Source organism: Onychostruthus taczanowskii, unplaced genomic scaffold, assembly GCF_017590055.1.
Source record: "Onychostruthus taczanowskii isolate IOZ18803 unplaced genomic scaffold, ASM1759005v1 scaffold57, whole genome shotgun sequence".
Classification (NCBI taxonomy): Eukaryota; Metazoa; Chordata; class Aves; order Passeriformes; family Passeridae; genus Onychostruthus; species Onychostruthus taczanowskii.
In genome coordinates, this window is record NW_024503346.1 from 2,908,267 (window position 1) to 2,924,864 (window position 16,598).

The 16,598-nt window shown below is 51.3% G+C and overlaps 1 protein-coding gene across 4 annotated transcripts in view; it reads right to left on the reverse strand.

Moving 5' to 3' along the window:
* Positions 1-16,598, reverse strand: part of PMEPA1 (prostate transmembrane protein, androgen induced 1) — a 39,567-nt gene that overhangs the window by 11,488 nt on the left and 11,481 nt on the right. For 3 of the 4 annotated variants that reach the window (XM_041417864.1, XM_041417863.1, XM_041417866.1), the window contains exon 2: positions 12,676-12,714. The exons of the other annotated variant lie outside the window; for it this stretch is intronic. In XM_041417864.1, coding sequence (XP_041273798.1) covers positions 12,676-12,714 — 39 coding nt within the window. The remainder of the gene's footprint in view (positions 1-12,675; positions 12,715-16,598) is intronic. 4 annotated transcript variants of the gene reach the window in all.

Here is a 16,598-nt window from a genome sequence, read left to right on the forward strand (position 1 = left end):
CACTCTTACACACACACACATACTCTCGTTAAACAGTGCTCTCCCTTTCAGAGGCTGTGGACAGCAAAGAAGAGATGAAAGAACAAAGAACTTCAGATGGCAGATTACTCACCCTCGCTCATCTGCTAGGTCATCTCAGAAACAATCAGAGCAGGCAAAGTCATTACTGCACTATTTTTGTATTAGCATCTGCTACATTTGTCTTCTAATACCCCCATAAAACCAGATACGAAGGGCCCATCAGATTGTCAACAATTGTGTTTGTTTACAAGAGAGCAGGGGAAGATGCAGAATATGATCTCAATATTGATAGTGCTGCTGCTGGCACTGACTGGCAGCACCTTGAAGCTGCAGAAACACCACAGGAACCAGGACCAGGCCTGAGACAACAGGCAGGACAGCTGGGAAAAGATCATTTTGGGCCTGCTTCATGCATCATCAGTACAGTTAACAGCTAAACTTCATTTCTGGATTCAGCACAGTCAACTCTGATGCAGCGAGTAGAAATGACGCCGTGCAAGCCAGTGATGACAGGCTGAGATGGGGCAGGAAGGCAGGGAGCAAGTGAGACTCAGAAAAGGAGCCAGGAAAACAGGGGATAGGGCCTCAAGAAGTCCTGTTCACAGTGCCAAGCCTTGGGACATAACTGTGTTTAATATAGTTCTTTTTTTCAGATGTCACCACAGGTAATCGAGCATCACATCCTCTGAGTCACTGGCAAATGATGGCCTCATCCCCCCACTCCCATTTTTGTTTGTTTTAAAGGAAACAGCTCGGTTTCATGCTTAATAGTCACAGAAATATCAGACTGCTTGGGCCTCAGAACATTTTTTTTAGTGCTTAAAAACCACAGCAACTGTCCTGGCAGCAGCAGGGGCCTGTTTTCAGAAGGTGACCTTCCCGAGGTCACCAGCCCGGTGGCAGCTGCAGGGAGTGGGACACACATCCAAGGGCCAGAGAAGCAGGACCAGCATGGCAGAAATCAGCTTTTACAGGGAAATGGCAAACCTGAGAGCTGGGGTCAGCAGCTCTGTCAGCCAGGACGCTTTGGGCTCTGAGCAGAGACCTGAGCAGGCTCTGAGCAAGTGTTGGCCGGACATTGTTTAGAGAAACTCCTGAAGACATGAAAACAGCTCCCTCAGAGCAATGAGAACAAACACGGTTCTTTGGGATACACTAGCTCTCTGAAATCTTGCATATGCCAACCCCTTCTCTCTTTTCTGTGCCTACTTCTCTCACCCTCCCCTTCTCCAGGATTTTCAGATGAGGTATTTCACACACAGTCAGGCTGATCCCAGCCTACTGAGATGACTGGAAGGAGTACATGGCTTTTGAAGTTATTCCCAAGGGTGAGAACAGCTGAACTGGATTAAAAGAATAAAGTCATTTTGATTTTGCACTTAAAAGACAGGTAAATTTGCCTGCTCACTAAAAAATGTTGAGCAGGGCTCATGGTCCCCACCGAGCTGAGAACATCCAAAACACCTCCTGCTTCCCAAGATGAAGCACAACAGCATCAGGCCTGGATGATGTTTGGGCAGGGGTGAGGGCAGAACTTCACCCACCCCTTTGAAAAGGAGTACCATGAGAGAGAAACACAAGAACGAGAGTTTACCATCTGCAATCATAAATAGCCTGAACCAGAAAAAAAAAAATCTACTAAAAAATGAGTGAAAAAACACAGCACACAATATCCGGATCAAACCCCACCAGCTGACCCTGAAAGACCAAACAGGTTTTGTTTGTCAGGGGTATTTCTAACAGCCAGTAAAAATAAACACATTAATAAATAAGTATTTTCGTATACCCTGGAAACACTCCTGATCAATATGTGGCTTGCTACTGTAGAGGTTTTTTTTTCCTTCCACCCAGCAGAAACTCATGACAAAGGAAAGCACATCTCATTTATGAACTTAGCTATAAATACTTTTGCTAACTGCCATTTAGGAATTTCATTTCCTGCTTGAGCAAGTCCTGTTGAAAGAGGCAATTACCAAATTTGTTTCTAGTTATAGAAATAGATGTTTGTCGCTGCCCACATCTGTTTCGACAGACAAATTGCCAGACGCGGACGCTCCAAGGAGAGCAAGTGCTCCATGCAGGGAAGGCTTTGCCCCCTCTCCAGAAAGCAAATGGCAATTACAGGGATTGGGTTTCTGATTCCAGCCTCCTCCCAGCCCTGTCTCCCACTGCAAAGGAGCTGCCTGGCACTGACAGGGCACCTGCAGCCTCCCTCAGCTGCATCCACCTGCGCCGCATCACCCAGCGGTGCCGGAGCCTGCTCCCTCCTCCTGCTGCCGTGGGGACATCAGGGAACATGGGATGCATTTGTCACCCAGCCCAGCACAACAAGGCGCCTTGAATGCTGCAGGTCACGAGGACCCAGCAGGCTGCACTTGCTGTGCACACAGAAAGGCAGCAGCAGGGCAGGGAGATGGCACAGGCTGTCCCATTCCCTGTGGAGTGCGCAGCGGGGACAGCACAGGGGTGTGCAGGTGGGGTTTGGGGATGTCATCAGCATCAAGCACAGCCTCTCCCAGCTGAAAAAATGCTGGATACACTGGGTTTCACCAGGTGTCTCTCCATCCTGGCTGTCCCCTAGAAAGTTTGCATTTCCACTTATTCTTGGGGAAATCATCCACTGGCCAATTCCCAGTGCGCTGAGCCATGACCATGTCATAGCCCAAAGTAGCTCCAGGTGCCCCAGTGCCAGCATCCAACCCCTGTCACAGTGCCCAGCAAGTCCTGTGGGACCAGTGCTCATGCAGGGACACTTCAGTGACACATAAGACAGCAGCAGTGCCTGTGTCTCGCTGCCACAGGCATGACACCCATCAACTCACACCCAGCACCCAGCTCAGGGACATGACTGAAGTGCAGAAAAGCCACAAAACACCCCAAATTGTGGCTGGGTAACCTGTGCTCCTCCAGCATTTCGACTCTGTACCAGCATGGCTCCCTCACACCACCTCACTTATCAACCAGCACATCCCCAGGGAGCCCCTTGACATTTGGGAACGGTGCTGGGACCCTGCCATGCCCCTGTCCTGAGGCTGCAGCTCCCCCAGGGGCTCCAGGACACGCAGCCTGAGGCAGCAGTGCCACAGGGGCTGCCCTGGCTTGCAGACGGGTGTTGAAACCCAGATTGAGCAAGCTGGCCAAAGCCACACAGGTCACGACAGGGCTGGAACTGCGACCGGATTTCCTCAGCACGGTCCAGAGCCAAAAAATGGGAAACACTCCCTGCTCTGCCTCTTCCCAAGCGCCGTTATCGTCTGTGCCACTCTGCAGCTCCCGCTCGCCAGAGGAGTGACCTTTCACAAGGCAAGTTATTCCCAGGGAACAAGGACAATCTTAAGTTACAGGCAAAATTATGCATTGCAGGGAAAAAATATGCAAAATGCATGCAAATGCCCAGACAAGGCACACTGTGTCTGGTCACTGCAGAATTCAAGTTCAGTTCTTGAACTGGTCTGAACTGGTCGCTACCACCAGATGGGAGCGAATGCATGTGCACACTCTCACAGAGATGTGAAAAAAAATTGTATTTATATATACATATATATATATATACACACACACACCAGAGTGAATGGGGGAGGTGAGTACAACCGCCCCAAATCTGACAAAATTAAAGGTAATAAATTTACTTCCACCTCAGCTGCAGCAACAGCCTGAGAAAGGTTTTAACTCCCACAGCAGATCTGCTGGGAAGTCTGTTTCACTGGGGGGTTCTGCATGTGCAGGTTTTAGGGTGCACACAAAGAGAAGGCCAGGCACAGATGAGGTCTGGGGCCAAGAACAGCGCTGGGGTCACCTGCCCTTCCTGAACGTTGTCATCCTGGAGTTCCCTGCAATCCCCAAGAAACCCAACCCCCATCCCCATCCTGGGGTGCTCTGCATCCTTGAGCATCCCCATCCCAAGGATCCCTGCCCTTTCCAAGCATCCCCATTCTGGGGTGCTCTACCCCTTCCCCCGAGCATCCCCATCCCGGGGCTTCCTGCTCCTTCCCAAGCATCCCCATCTCGGGGTGCTCTACCCCTTCCCCCAAGCATCCCCATCCCGGGGCTTCCTGCTCCTTCCCAAGCATCCCCATCTCGGGGTGCTCTACCCCTTCCCCCAAGCATCCCCATCCCCATCCCCATCCCGGGGTGCTCTGCCCCTTCCCTGAGCATCCCCATCCCAGGGATCCCTGTCCTTCCCGAGCATCCCCCTCCCGGGGTGCTCTGCCCCTGCCCTGAGCATCCCCATCCCCGGGATCCCTGTCCTTCCCGAGCATCCCCCTCCCGGGGTGCTCTGCCCCTGCCCTGAGCATCCCCATCCCCGGGATCCCTGTCCTTCCCGAGCATCCCCCTCCCGGGGTGCTCTGCCCCTGCCCTGAGCATCCCCATCCCCGGGATCCCTGTCCTTCCCGAGCATCCCCCTCCCGGGGTGCTCTGCCCCTGCCCTGAGCATCCCCATCCCCGGGTGCTCTGCCCCTTCCCCCGAACATCCCCATCCCCATCCCGGCCCATCTGCGTCCCTCCTGCCGCCCCATTGTCCCGCTCCCCCCGTCCCATCCTCAGATACACGGGGCAGGGGGGCTGCGGGGAGCCGACCCCCGGGTCAGCCCCCACAATGGGCTCGGGGGGAGGCGGTGGAGCCCCGGCCGGCCCATCCCGAACGCCGTGGGGCCGGCCCTGCCCCGCCACCTGCCCGCCGGGATGCGGGATGCGGGCGGCAGCTGCCCCGCACCGGGCGCAGGGCGCTCGGCGGGGCGGGAGAGGGCACAGCACCGACGGGAGGATTATCCACGGACACAGCCTGTCCCCTTTTCACTGCATTTAACAATAAAGCAGTAGCTATAGCGACGGGGTTAATTAATGCGCCGATTTGCATAACTAAAACTCCGCACCCATTGAAAGGCCGCCGATGTGCGGGCACCCGCACCCACGGCGGGGACAGGGCTGCGGGGACACCCCCGGGGCAGCGACACCCGAGAGCCATCCCCTCCTCACACCCCCATCCCCGCCAAGGGTTTGCACACCAGCATGTGGAAAAGAGCAGGAAAACGGGGGCCGAAGTGTCCTTCAAAAAATAAAAGTGAGGGGAAAAGTGATTTTCAGGGATGGAGGGAGCAAAGCGCATTCGGAGACAGAGGGGGTAAGGAGATAGGGAATGTAAAGGTTTCAGACTATCGTATAACCAGAGGGGGAAATGTCTTCTCACCACAAACATGCATCTGCATGATGTCTAGACAGTCATAAAAAGGGCAATTAAAGTACTGCAGGCTGCAGTAAGCCAATGTCTCCTCTCCCAGTCTAAACAGTTGAAACATACTGCACGAACTTGGAAAAAAAAAATATAGGATAGAGAGAGAGAAAAAAACCCAAGTTTGTAAGGAAAAATGTTTTGAAATTCAGCTTTAAATAAGCCAGTAAATTAATTCAACCTTGTCACATCTCTGCCTTATAACATATCAAATATTCCGCCTGCGTCCTGTCTAGACTGCGATAACAAAGGGCATTTAAAGCCCTGCAAGATGCGCTGACAGAGTAGCCATTTAAAGACGCAGTATTGCTTTCTCCATCTAAAACGATTTGTCAGATGGAGTTAAAATGAAAATGATAAGTAATCACTCTGGTTCGCAACCATTTCAAAAGGAAAAAAAAAAAACACAAAACCCCCACAGCTCATAGATATAAATCCCACTAAAATCATTCCAATGTATCATTCCAGTGGGATTTGTCTGGCCTCTTTTTTATGGCATTTGCTGCTTTTTTTTTAAATTTATTTTATTAATCTGAGATGTCAGTAGCTTTCTGCAGCACATGCATTTCTAAACAGGAGTGTATTAAGTTCAAAAAAAGCCAGCTCAAAGTTTTAACTGATTTATTGGCATAAAATAATGACTCCTGGAGAAACAGTATTATAACCCCAAGGGTTAACAACACTGAAAAGGAATTTTTTGTTTTTATTTACTTAGAAACAAAAGAATAAACTGTATCACATGAGAAAAACTGACCAGACCCCATCACTGACACAGTTAAGACTGCTCAGTCCCAGTCCTCAGGAATGCAAAGAAAGAAAACAAAGTTAAAGCAAACTATGTGAGTGTTCAGAGTGTTGGGGTTTTTACAGAGAAAGGATGGTTTTCTGGAAAAAAAAAACAAAAGAAAATATAATCCTGTCTAACACAAGGAACACTGTCCTTCCTCTCTGAGCTTTATCAATTGTTGAAGCACCAAAAAAACCTCAAACTACAATACACAGGCAAAATCACTGATCTGCTGAACAGGAGGGCAAACACTGCCCATGACGGGGCCAGGCCACAGCCACCCCAGGCCAACACTCCCACCCAGGGCAAGACTGGCCTGAGACTGCTTTTTTGGGACATGGCATGACCCTGTGCCCCTGGCACGACCCTGTGCCCAGCCCCGGCTCCAGCCTCACTGCCCAGTCCCTTCTGCAAGGGAGGGTCACGGTGGGAGTCACCCCTGGAAGCCCAGAGCCAGCCTGAATTCAGTTCTTCTCTGCTCCTCACCCTGTAACATCCCACCACCACCTCATCTGCACCTCCCTCTGTCTCCCAACCCTTGTTTCTTAATTATTATTTTAATAAGACTGTTTCCAACTTCATTGTTCATTCCGCAATAGCCCAAGGGCTACAACTGTTCATTAGACAGAATTTCTGCTTTAATTGCACTGACACAGATGTGTAGGTTATCTGGAAGAAATTACTAAAATGAGCAGTAAAGAATGGGGCTGGATGCTTTTCTTCCCTTATGGAGAGTTTAATTTAACATTATTTCTCCCCACGCCCCGTACAAGCGGCATCATTCTCTGCACTGCGGGTTTGCAGAGGAATTAACCCCAAACTGCTCCCACTGCACACAGGTGCATGAGGATTCCCACAGGGGCAACAGGGGCAGGTCTGGGGGCTCTGTGGTCTCCACCAGTGCCAGTGGGATGGTCTGTGTCCCCCTCATGTCTCCCAGGCAGCAAAATCAGTGACATTCCCCTGAGAGTGGAAGCATTTGGGATCATGGATAAAGCTTTGGGGAAGTTGGGCCACCACTGCTCAACATGCCTGACCCTGCCTGTGCCAGGACTGGGGTGGGAAACAGGCTCTCTTGGCCCATCTTCACCCTCTGAAAAGAAGAAACACCAAAAAATGTCATCACTTCTGCTCAACAGTGCCTGGGCTTTGAACCCACCATGGCTGTGCAGCTGTCAAATCAGCCAGGGAGTTCACATGAACTTCCTCTGCAATTCATGTTGGCAAGAGCCAGACACATAATAGCCCTGGATCCAGGAAGAAAGAGCTGCCAGCATTATTTCTATTTAAAACCTCTATCTGAGCTTCATAGACTCATTCTTCACACATGATACAAACACACACACAATGCAGAAGTGAGCCAGATCCAGAAGCATTTCACTTCACCAAGAGCAGTGCCGAACAGCAATTTCAGGTTTTGGCTCTCTGTGACTACTTAATAGATTTTAATTCGATATTACAAAGCATGAACCTGCCAATTTTTTGTTATGTCTTCTTGCCAGGAAGAAGAAAAAAGTTGTTCCTAACTTCTTTATCAAACCATTTCCTCCTCTGCACCTCCCTCCTCCAGACAAGGGGCTGCAGCCCAGAGGCACCTCCTGGCCAGGACAAGGCTGACAAGGGTGGGCTGGGGCAGGGGCAACATCACAGCTTCAAGTCCCATCTCTAAATATGTCTAAAAGCCACTAAAAATGTCTCCTTCAGCCAAACTTGTCTTTAAGGGAGAAGGAAAATTTCACAAATGCTCCGCGTTAAAAAAGCCCGCACTAAGAGAAAAACCTTCCCTTCGTTGCTAAGGGACTTGCTTTGTATCTGCTGAAAACCTTTAAAATGCCACCATTGTATTTAGGAAAAAAAAAACAAAACCAACCCCGAGACTGAAGCACCTCATGTGCTAAAGATCAAGAGACAGAACACACCAGTTCCATCCTTCCTTTGCAAGTACTTTGCTCAGGCCTGACTTCGTTTTGTGTCTTGGTCCTCGATGCTTTTTGGCAGTTTGCTCCAGACTTACTGGCAAGAGCTAAAAGGTTTCTATTTAGCTGGTGTCAGCTGAGCATCTGTGCCGGCAAGAACTGGAGTGGGGGTGATCCCGACTGCCTTTCAAAAGCACATTTCTCTCCGGGAGCTGCCACAATAATTTTAAGTCTGAGTGTGTTTGGGTAGCGGGGTGACTCCCTCCGGAGGGGTGCCCCGGCGCAGCGCTCCATGATCGGCGGAGGGAAAAGGAGCTGGGAACGCTCCCTAACCTGTGACCCTGACAACAAAAGGCAGGGAGAGCGTCTAGACCTCCAGTCTGACGGGGAGTGAAGGGAGCATTGTGCTCCGGCACACTGGGGCTGCTCACACAAGGCGGGCACAGAGGCGCTGCGGGGCAGGAGCGGCCAGGCAGCCGCAGCTGCAGCACCGCTGCCGGGGAGGGGGCACGCACCGCCTCCCTCCCCAGCTCTGCGGGGTCTGCAGGGTCTGCGGGGCAGCTTCCACCTCCCAGTGCTGCTGGAAGCCGTGGAGGTGAAGGAGCCCATGGGATTTCCAGCCCCGGGTTTCCCTTTGCCGCCGTGTATTTCGCGCACAGCATCCTCAGGTTCCTGAACGCAGAGATCCTGCGATTCCAGCCCTGCGCGGATTGCCAACAGGAAAGAGCAAAAATGGAATATATGCTTCCTTCCACAGAGCCTTTATTTTCTGCTTTCCCTGTCTGGCTCAGTTAAAAGGGGACAAACCAAGATGTTCCCTCTCTGCCAAGCCTAGAGATCAGCTCAACATTTAGAAAAAGCTGAAGTCCCAGCTTTAACATGTATTTCTTGTGTGACCCTGATCAAACCCCTCGGCTTCCCAGTGTTGAGGTCCCCAGATATAAAAATATAAACACCCTAAATAAATGGTGGACCTAATGGCAGGTTACTGCCAGGGAACTACACGAAGAGAAAATAAAAGACCTATTAAAAGCCCTTGTTCATCTCTGCCAGAAAGAAAACACTATTACCCAGTACTTAAAAAGATGCATTAAAGGAGAGAGAGTATCCGGGGGGGTTAAGGACACCCCTGGCAGAGCAGTGAGGGAAGCACTCCCGGCCAACCACCGCCATGTGCCCTCAGGATAAGGATTTGGGGTGATCCCACGGCCCTGACCATGGCAGCACAGGCAGCAGGAGCAGCAGCTGCCCCGAGCACACCCAGCACAGAGCGGGGCCGAAGGCAAACCTGGGAACCCACACATCAGAACTCTGGGCAAAACAAACCCCTTTCATTTCACTGCTCCTGGAGGAAAGGTGAATACCTGGAAGATGTGCTCCAGCCCAGCTGTACAGATTAAAACCAGTGTGACCCATGGTGGCACCCTGGGCATCAGTGGCACTCACTGGCCCAGTGGCACCTCTCCACATGGAACCTGCAACCCTGGGCACAGCCAGCAGCCACCTCAGGCAGCTGCAGGGATTCCCCCTCCTTCTGCCAGCTCCAGGCTGGAGCTCTGGAGTTACAGCCTGAGACCAAGCAAAACCAGACCCAGCAACTGAGATAGTTTAAACAGCTATTAAATCCCCACCTCCTTCTGGTGAGAGGTGATTTACAAACAGCTGATGGTGAACACAGTGAATTCAGAGCACGAGAGGAGTTCCAGTATCCTGGCAGCCACCAGATACCAATCCTTCACCAGCACACCTCACCACTTCCATACCCTACACAACAAAAAGGTGAGGGACGAGGATTTTCTTCTCCCCCTGCCTCTGTTGCTTCCTACCCCATCTCCAAAACATCACCAGTCCTGTGGCAACTCCTTCCCCAGGTGCTCCAGGTCCCTGGGACTACTGAGGCACCAACAGAGCCAGGAGCTGTGGCAGGACACTGATGGTGACACTGTGGCAAGATGCCACACACCTGCAGCCTCAGCAGGGCGCAGCCAGACCTTCCTCACAGCCTGGCACCTGCCATGGCAGCAGCTCATCTCCTGACAACTGCCTGGCATTTATTTTTGGTGCACATGCACAGGGAGACTGAGAGATCCCACACTGGGATTTTTATCAGCAGTGCGCAGCTATGGAAACAAATGCATTTAAGACTAATATAACAAAATGCTCAAACCCACAACAATAAAATAAAGAATGGTGCACATCGGCATTTTCACATTGCAGTGAATGCAGAGCATGGCCCAGTTTCTCCCAGAAATCACCAAACTTTTAAGAAATCACACATTTTCATGTACTTACATGTTTAGCTATGTGAATTTTGCTTGGTGTAAACCCCCCACCCTGCCCTTTGATTTTACAGAGTTCAAGGAATGCATCTCCTCCTAAATAAGATGAATAGCCATTTGTTGAGGGCATTCTCTCCTTCCCCCTCTGTACCCATTTCCAAGCCACCCTCTGTGAGAAGCAGGAGAGCTAACACAAAATCCACCAGAAGCTGCAGCACCTCTTCTTTTAGTCCCCATGGAGGGGACACAGTGGTGCCTGACCATGCCCCAGCACACAGATCTGGGCAGAGGCTGCAGCTCAGCCAAACTGCTCCCTCTCAGCAGGCACAAGAGGCACCCACAAGTCATTCAGAGGAATCCAAGAGCCTGACATCCACACCACAGACACCCAGGAGTTAACCAAGGAGATGGTGGAATACCTTAAAAACCCAGGGAAAAAAGCCCAGTGAAAACCAAACCTCCCTTGCAGGAGGCAGCGCTGCTCCCTGGCCAGGTTTGGTGTTCTGACCCACCAGGTGCAGGGCTTTATCCCAGGTGGCACAGGGATGGGCACGGGCAGCTCTCTGGGATGGGCAGGGGCATCTCCCCCTGGGGTTCTGGCTCTGCAGGCAGCACCAGGACGCTCCGGGAGGACGCGGGTGGTGGAGGTGGCGATGTCTGGGAATGCCGGCCCAGGCTGGAGCTGCAGACAAGGACCCAGACAACAAAGGCGAGGCAAAAAGCCGTCTGATAGAGGCAGCCCCGTCTGGCAGGCCGGGCTTTCAGAAGCCTGGGCATGCACTGATGTCTGCAAGCACAGCTCTTCGCTGGGCGCACAATTAACCCCGCAGCAAGATCACTGAAGTGTCCTGCAGCACACTCCGAACAGTATCCATCTGGTAAGATGAAAAAAACCCAAAGAGTACAGGAGTGCAGCAAAGGAGCAAACAACTGGAGACTGCAGGGAATGACTCTACAACAAACAAAAATTATACTTAATTTTCTGTTATTTATATTCTAAGAAAACCGCATGTTTTCACTTGCATCTCTGCCTCCCTCCCCGAGGCACAAACACACACACACAAAATGGGGAGACCAGGGAAAGCAGGAAGAGCAGCACAGCTCGAACACATCCCCGCTCACACACTTTCCCAAATCACAGCACAAGAAAACGGGTGTGAGTTTTACAACCGTGGAGCAAAGGCCAAACACCTTTTGCTGGAGCAAAAACGCCCCGAGCAGCCGCTCCGAGCGCTGGGACACCACGGCTACCCCTGCCCGCCTGATCTGCTGAGATCTTAAGGCATTAATATAAAATAAATGTAAATCAACCACTGCCTGCTGCAGGACAGCTTCCCTGCGGGCTGCTGTGAGTGTCCCAGCTCCGGGGCTGATCCCAGCCTCAGGCTCCCCTGGTTCCCCTGCCTGCTGTCTGCACCACGATAACGCTGCCTGCCGGGGGACCGGTGGTGTCTCACAGCTTTTTTGCATAAGCAAGGGCTGTCCTGCTGTGCAACCAAATTGTGCCACCAGGCTCGAAATAAAGGAACTGAAATGATTATTTTTTTTCCCCTCTTATTTTAGATTATGACTTTTGCTAATTGATGCTTGATAAAAGCCTAATGAATGATTTGTAAGCATTATAGGCATGTTAAGGATCCGAGTGTGGTTATAAGCCAAGGTCATAAGCTCTATCGACTTTCCAGGCTCTATAGCAATTGATTTGCTATTTATTAAAGTCATTCATTCACCACTTGTTAACAATTTATTTAGCTGGTTCTTCCCCAGCAGGCTTGGGACACCACATTGACAAGCAAAGACACCTTAGTTTTAAGGTACCGTCATGAACTCAATTCTAAACTGAGAGACAGACCCATAAACACTATAGCAGTGTCTTTTTAAAGGCTCATTTACAAACAGGTTCAGCTCAAATCCAGGAGCCTGGTTTAACAGGGCTTCCAGGGCTTCCAACGCCCGGTTTTGTCTGTGCTGAACATGAGCATCTCTGGCCACACTCAGCAGAAGTCCCACATCCCATGACTTAAAAAGGTGCAGGATGTCAACTACTTTCATAAAATAGAGTGACAGTCTCTTTCCTCAATGTAACACTGCTCATCAGTTTGCCATTGTGGCAGCAAATGAAAGAGTACCAGTACTTAAAATGACACTCAGCTTTTGAACTTTTTTCTACATTGAACAGCAGGAAAAAAAATCCCATCCAGGATTACCATAAGTGCAGCCAGATATGGATAGACAAAGAACAGCAGGTTTGCACAGCCAGCCTCTGAAGACACCACTGCATCCCCCTCTGCACCAGAGGAGCAGGTACCTGCTGCTCTCGGGCCAGGCAAGGTCCCACCCGTGGCGTGGAGCAGTAACCGGGGAGTTTACGGTACAGCAGCTGCAATCATGCAATCAGCCTTCGTAATTAGATCTTGGCAACTCTTGAAATACTTCACTTACCCAGTTTACCTGGAAAGGTGCGACCTAAACATTCAGTGCCTGGAGACATTTGAAAGAAAAACAGAAAGGATCCGTCAGTGATGGGAGCCACCTCCGAGCGGCTGCACACACACCCCAGCTCCCCTCCTGGGGACTCGTCCTGGCAGAGCTCCCCTGGCCAGAAGACACCTGCTCCCACCATCTCCACGGGGCAGCAGTACCAGAGGTGCCACCACTCCTGGATAATGACCCCACGTGCTTTTCCCACACCAGACATTGCCACACAAGGTCCCGCTCCTCTCTCCCCTGCTTCCCCCAGGACGCTCTCCTGATCTCACCTGATGGCACTGCCAAAGCTTCACAGAGGTTTGTGAAGTTTCTGGGATCACTCAGCCCACCCCAGAGACATCCCTGCCACATTCAACAGTGCCAGACTGCCTGTCCATGGGCCAGGGCAGCACTCTGCACTTCAAGGCACTGGTGGACGGTTTATCACATTCTGTCTCCTCTGCAAACACACAGAGCTGAGCCCCACATGCTGCTGAGCCTGGTGAAAGCTCAGGGTCTCCTGACACCCCATGCCCACAGCGGGGGCAGTGGCTGTGGAGTGCTAAAGAGGAAGAGCCACAGCAAAATCTTGCACAACACCCCAGGAGCAATGCCCAGCAGATGTATTTTCAAGTGAGGAGAACGAAGCAGCAAAAAGTTTGCAATAAAAGACAACTCATGACTTCTCTCTCACCCATCAGTGTGTGACTGCCTGCAACATGAAGGGATTACAGGACATGGATCCTCCCCAGCGCCTGGCAAGCTGAGACTCTGCCTGGCTGGGAGCTCTGCATCCTGCAGGAGGCTCGCCAGAGAAACACATACAGGATTCTTTTATGAAGCCTGTAAGAACTGTCTGTCACTGATAATGCTTAATTGGTACTAATTAGTACAGTCTGACCGTAAGGAGTTCTACTGGCCTATAAAAGTGGCCTTTAACCCGAGAGCAAGGGAGGCAGTCGCTGCCAGACACAGGGCCACGGACACACGGCCTGCTCCCCACACTGCGCCTGCCTCTGCAGCAACACAGCAGGCTGGCAGGGATAGATCAGCACATCACTGCTCTCAAATAAAGCCTTAAAAAGTTACTTCCCATGCACCTGGGAGGACAGAGAAAACCAGCTTTTTAATCCCAGGAAAAGATTAAGGATCAGAGAGTTGCTGTAAATTACTGCAGCGGCTAAATAACGACGGGTGGCAGGCTGGGCTCACTGACGGGAAGTCAGGCTGATTCAGATGCTTCACATGCAGGTGTTCCAAAGTGGGCTTGCAAACATGAGGTGGCACCTGAACGCACACGGGCAGCCTTGTGCCTCCAGGCCCATGTGCAGCACCACCACCACCCCTCCGGAACGGGCACTGACACCGAGCGTGACAGGAAAGGAAAGAAAGGAATTCTGCCCAGCCAAACACCAACGTGTGGCAACAAGCTTGGACCTCCTCCTCCTCCTGCTCAGCCAGCTCGCTGCACAAAGCCTGGAAAGGGGTGGGAGGCTGGAAAGGAGTGAAAGGCCAAAAGAAGACTGGAGGCCAAAAAGGGTGGGAGTCCCAAAAGTAAAACGTAGAGTCTGAGAAAAAGTGGATGCCAAAATGGCTTGGGAGACCCAAAAGGGTGGGAGTCCAAAGGAAATTGAGAAAAAGAGACGCTGTGCATGCAGCTGGCTGGATCAGGATCAGCTTTTCTCTGGCTACATTTCCAAAAGGGTAGCAAGCAATGTCTCTCCCCTCCCTGTTCTACAGCCCAGGTGATGCAGCGTGACACCCTGTGCACGTGTGGGCATGTGTTCCCCATCACGTCTCATCCAAGATGTTTGGCCATGGTCTGGGATGTGTGGGAGAAGCCTCTGAAGTCAGGCAAGGTTTTGGGATGTTGCTTCTCTCCCCTCTTTTAGCACTGCCTCTCCCATCCTCACATCTGCCCTTTAAGTTCAGCCATGCATTTGCCAACTTTTTAAATGCAAATGAGAACTGGCACATAAAGTCGGTGCTTTAAACCTGACCAGAGCCACCCTCAGCTCTCCTCCCTCCCTCCTTATATGCATAAACTTTTTTTATGCAATCGGCAGCAGGGAAGAGATCCAGGGAGTGGCTGAGCCATGCCCGGAGCCCTTCTGCAGCCGCAGCGCTGCCAGACAGCTCCATGGGAAGGGTGGCTCAGGCTCCCTGCCTACCAGCAGCAGCATGGAACCAGTAATTACCCTGGCTGGACCAACACCTGCTCGTGGTTTTGTCTTACACTGTTTGTGCAACCCAACAGGCTGCCAACAAAGCAGGGATGTGCTTTGCCTAAACAGGTGAAAACATGAAACAGGGAACGGAGCTGCCGTGTTGGTCCCACAACGCCTCTGTGCAACACAGGCTGGAAAATCACTGCTGCTTCAGCCTGCAAGGCTGCAGAGCAGGGGTGAGCATGGCATGCACTGAAAAGGCAGGAAAGGAGGGAAAAGGGCTGCCCATCTGCAGAGCCCAGCTTCTGGATCCAGCCCCACACTGGTGCGGGGATGTTCTTTGCTGAAACACCAGCACCACAAAGCCTGGCTTGCCAGGAGAGTCCTGCTGAACTGAGCATCCCACATGGGACACAGGGAGGATGTGACAGCCCTCACCCAGCCAGGGCTGCCTGCAGAGCAGGGCTGCTCCCAAAAATGCCCTGTGCCAGTTCAGAGCAGAAGTGCCCATTCCCATGCCACGGAGCAGGAGCTGGGCAGTGGTGTGGGAAGGGCAGCGTGAAGACCATGAGTAACCAACGGCAAAGACCCCAAAGGAGCACCTGGGCCAGCCCCAGTCTCTGGCAGAATCAGCTCTAACCCCACCAGGTCACACCCAGGAGACCCTCTCCCCCCATCAGCAGATGGGATTTGTTGTAGATGATTTGTCCTGGAATAAAAACACCAGCCCCACCTCTTGCAGCATATTTACTGAAAGCCAGTAGATATTAAACAGAGGCAAAAAGTGTATCCCAGCAACATCTGGAATTTATCCCTTCTCCCTTCTGAAAAAAAACAAAAAATCATGCTCTATTCTTTTAGAGAAAGAAAAGTGATTATATAGAATTATAATGCTGGAAGAACAGAGAAGAGCAGAGATTTTCTTTGAAATGCTGTTTAGACAATTAAAAAGGGATAGTTTCAAAGAAGCAGCAAATACTATCTCAGCTTTTTCCGTCCTGTCTCACAGTACCAGGCTTTCCTCCATGCCTTGGCTAAGAGACTCCAAGAAAAGCAACAGATTTTTTTCATCCTTGCAAGACCTTAGTAAGCCAGAAAGGAAACCAGCTCTCAAGGCCTAACTGGTTGAAGACAGACCAAATAAAAAAAAATATTCTTCCAATTCCTGCCAACAGGATTTGAAGGCACCTTGATTTCTATGAAGAAAACCTGCTTTGGAACAAGCTTTCCAAAAGAGGATGTGTCAGTCTTTACCCAGGAGAGCCAATACTCTGTCTCCCCAGACAGGAGAACGGAAAGGCTTTAAATATTAAAACAGGAAAAACCATCAGGATTAATGTGAGGATGCAAGGTCAAAATGTGATATTCCCCACTTCCTCAGGCTCCTGATCCCAGAATGGCTGGACCACGACCCCACAGCATCACCTGTGCCCGGATGCAGCTGGGGCAGCCTGGGTTCAGAGGGAAACCCTTCCCGAGGGGGGAAGCCAAGCAGTCGCTCCCACGCCAAGCCCACAGAAGCGCCTCCAGCTACTAAATTAACCCAACGACTTCAACGAACTGCATCGATCTGGCTGGAAAACAAAGCTGCAGCTCTTGGCACGTGCCCAGTTAGGAGGGCACAGCTGCATTTTTCACCTGCAAGCAGTTACAACCACAGTTGGAGATGCCCCTTGCCCTGGCACGGGGCAGCTGAGGGGAGAGAGCGAAGGGCAAACACAGGTGAGA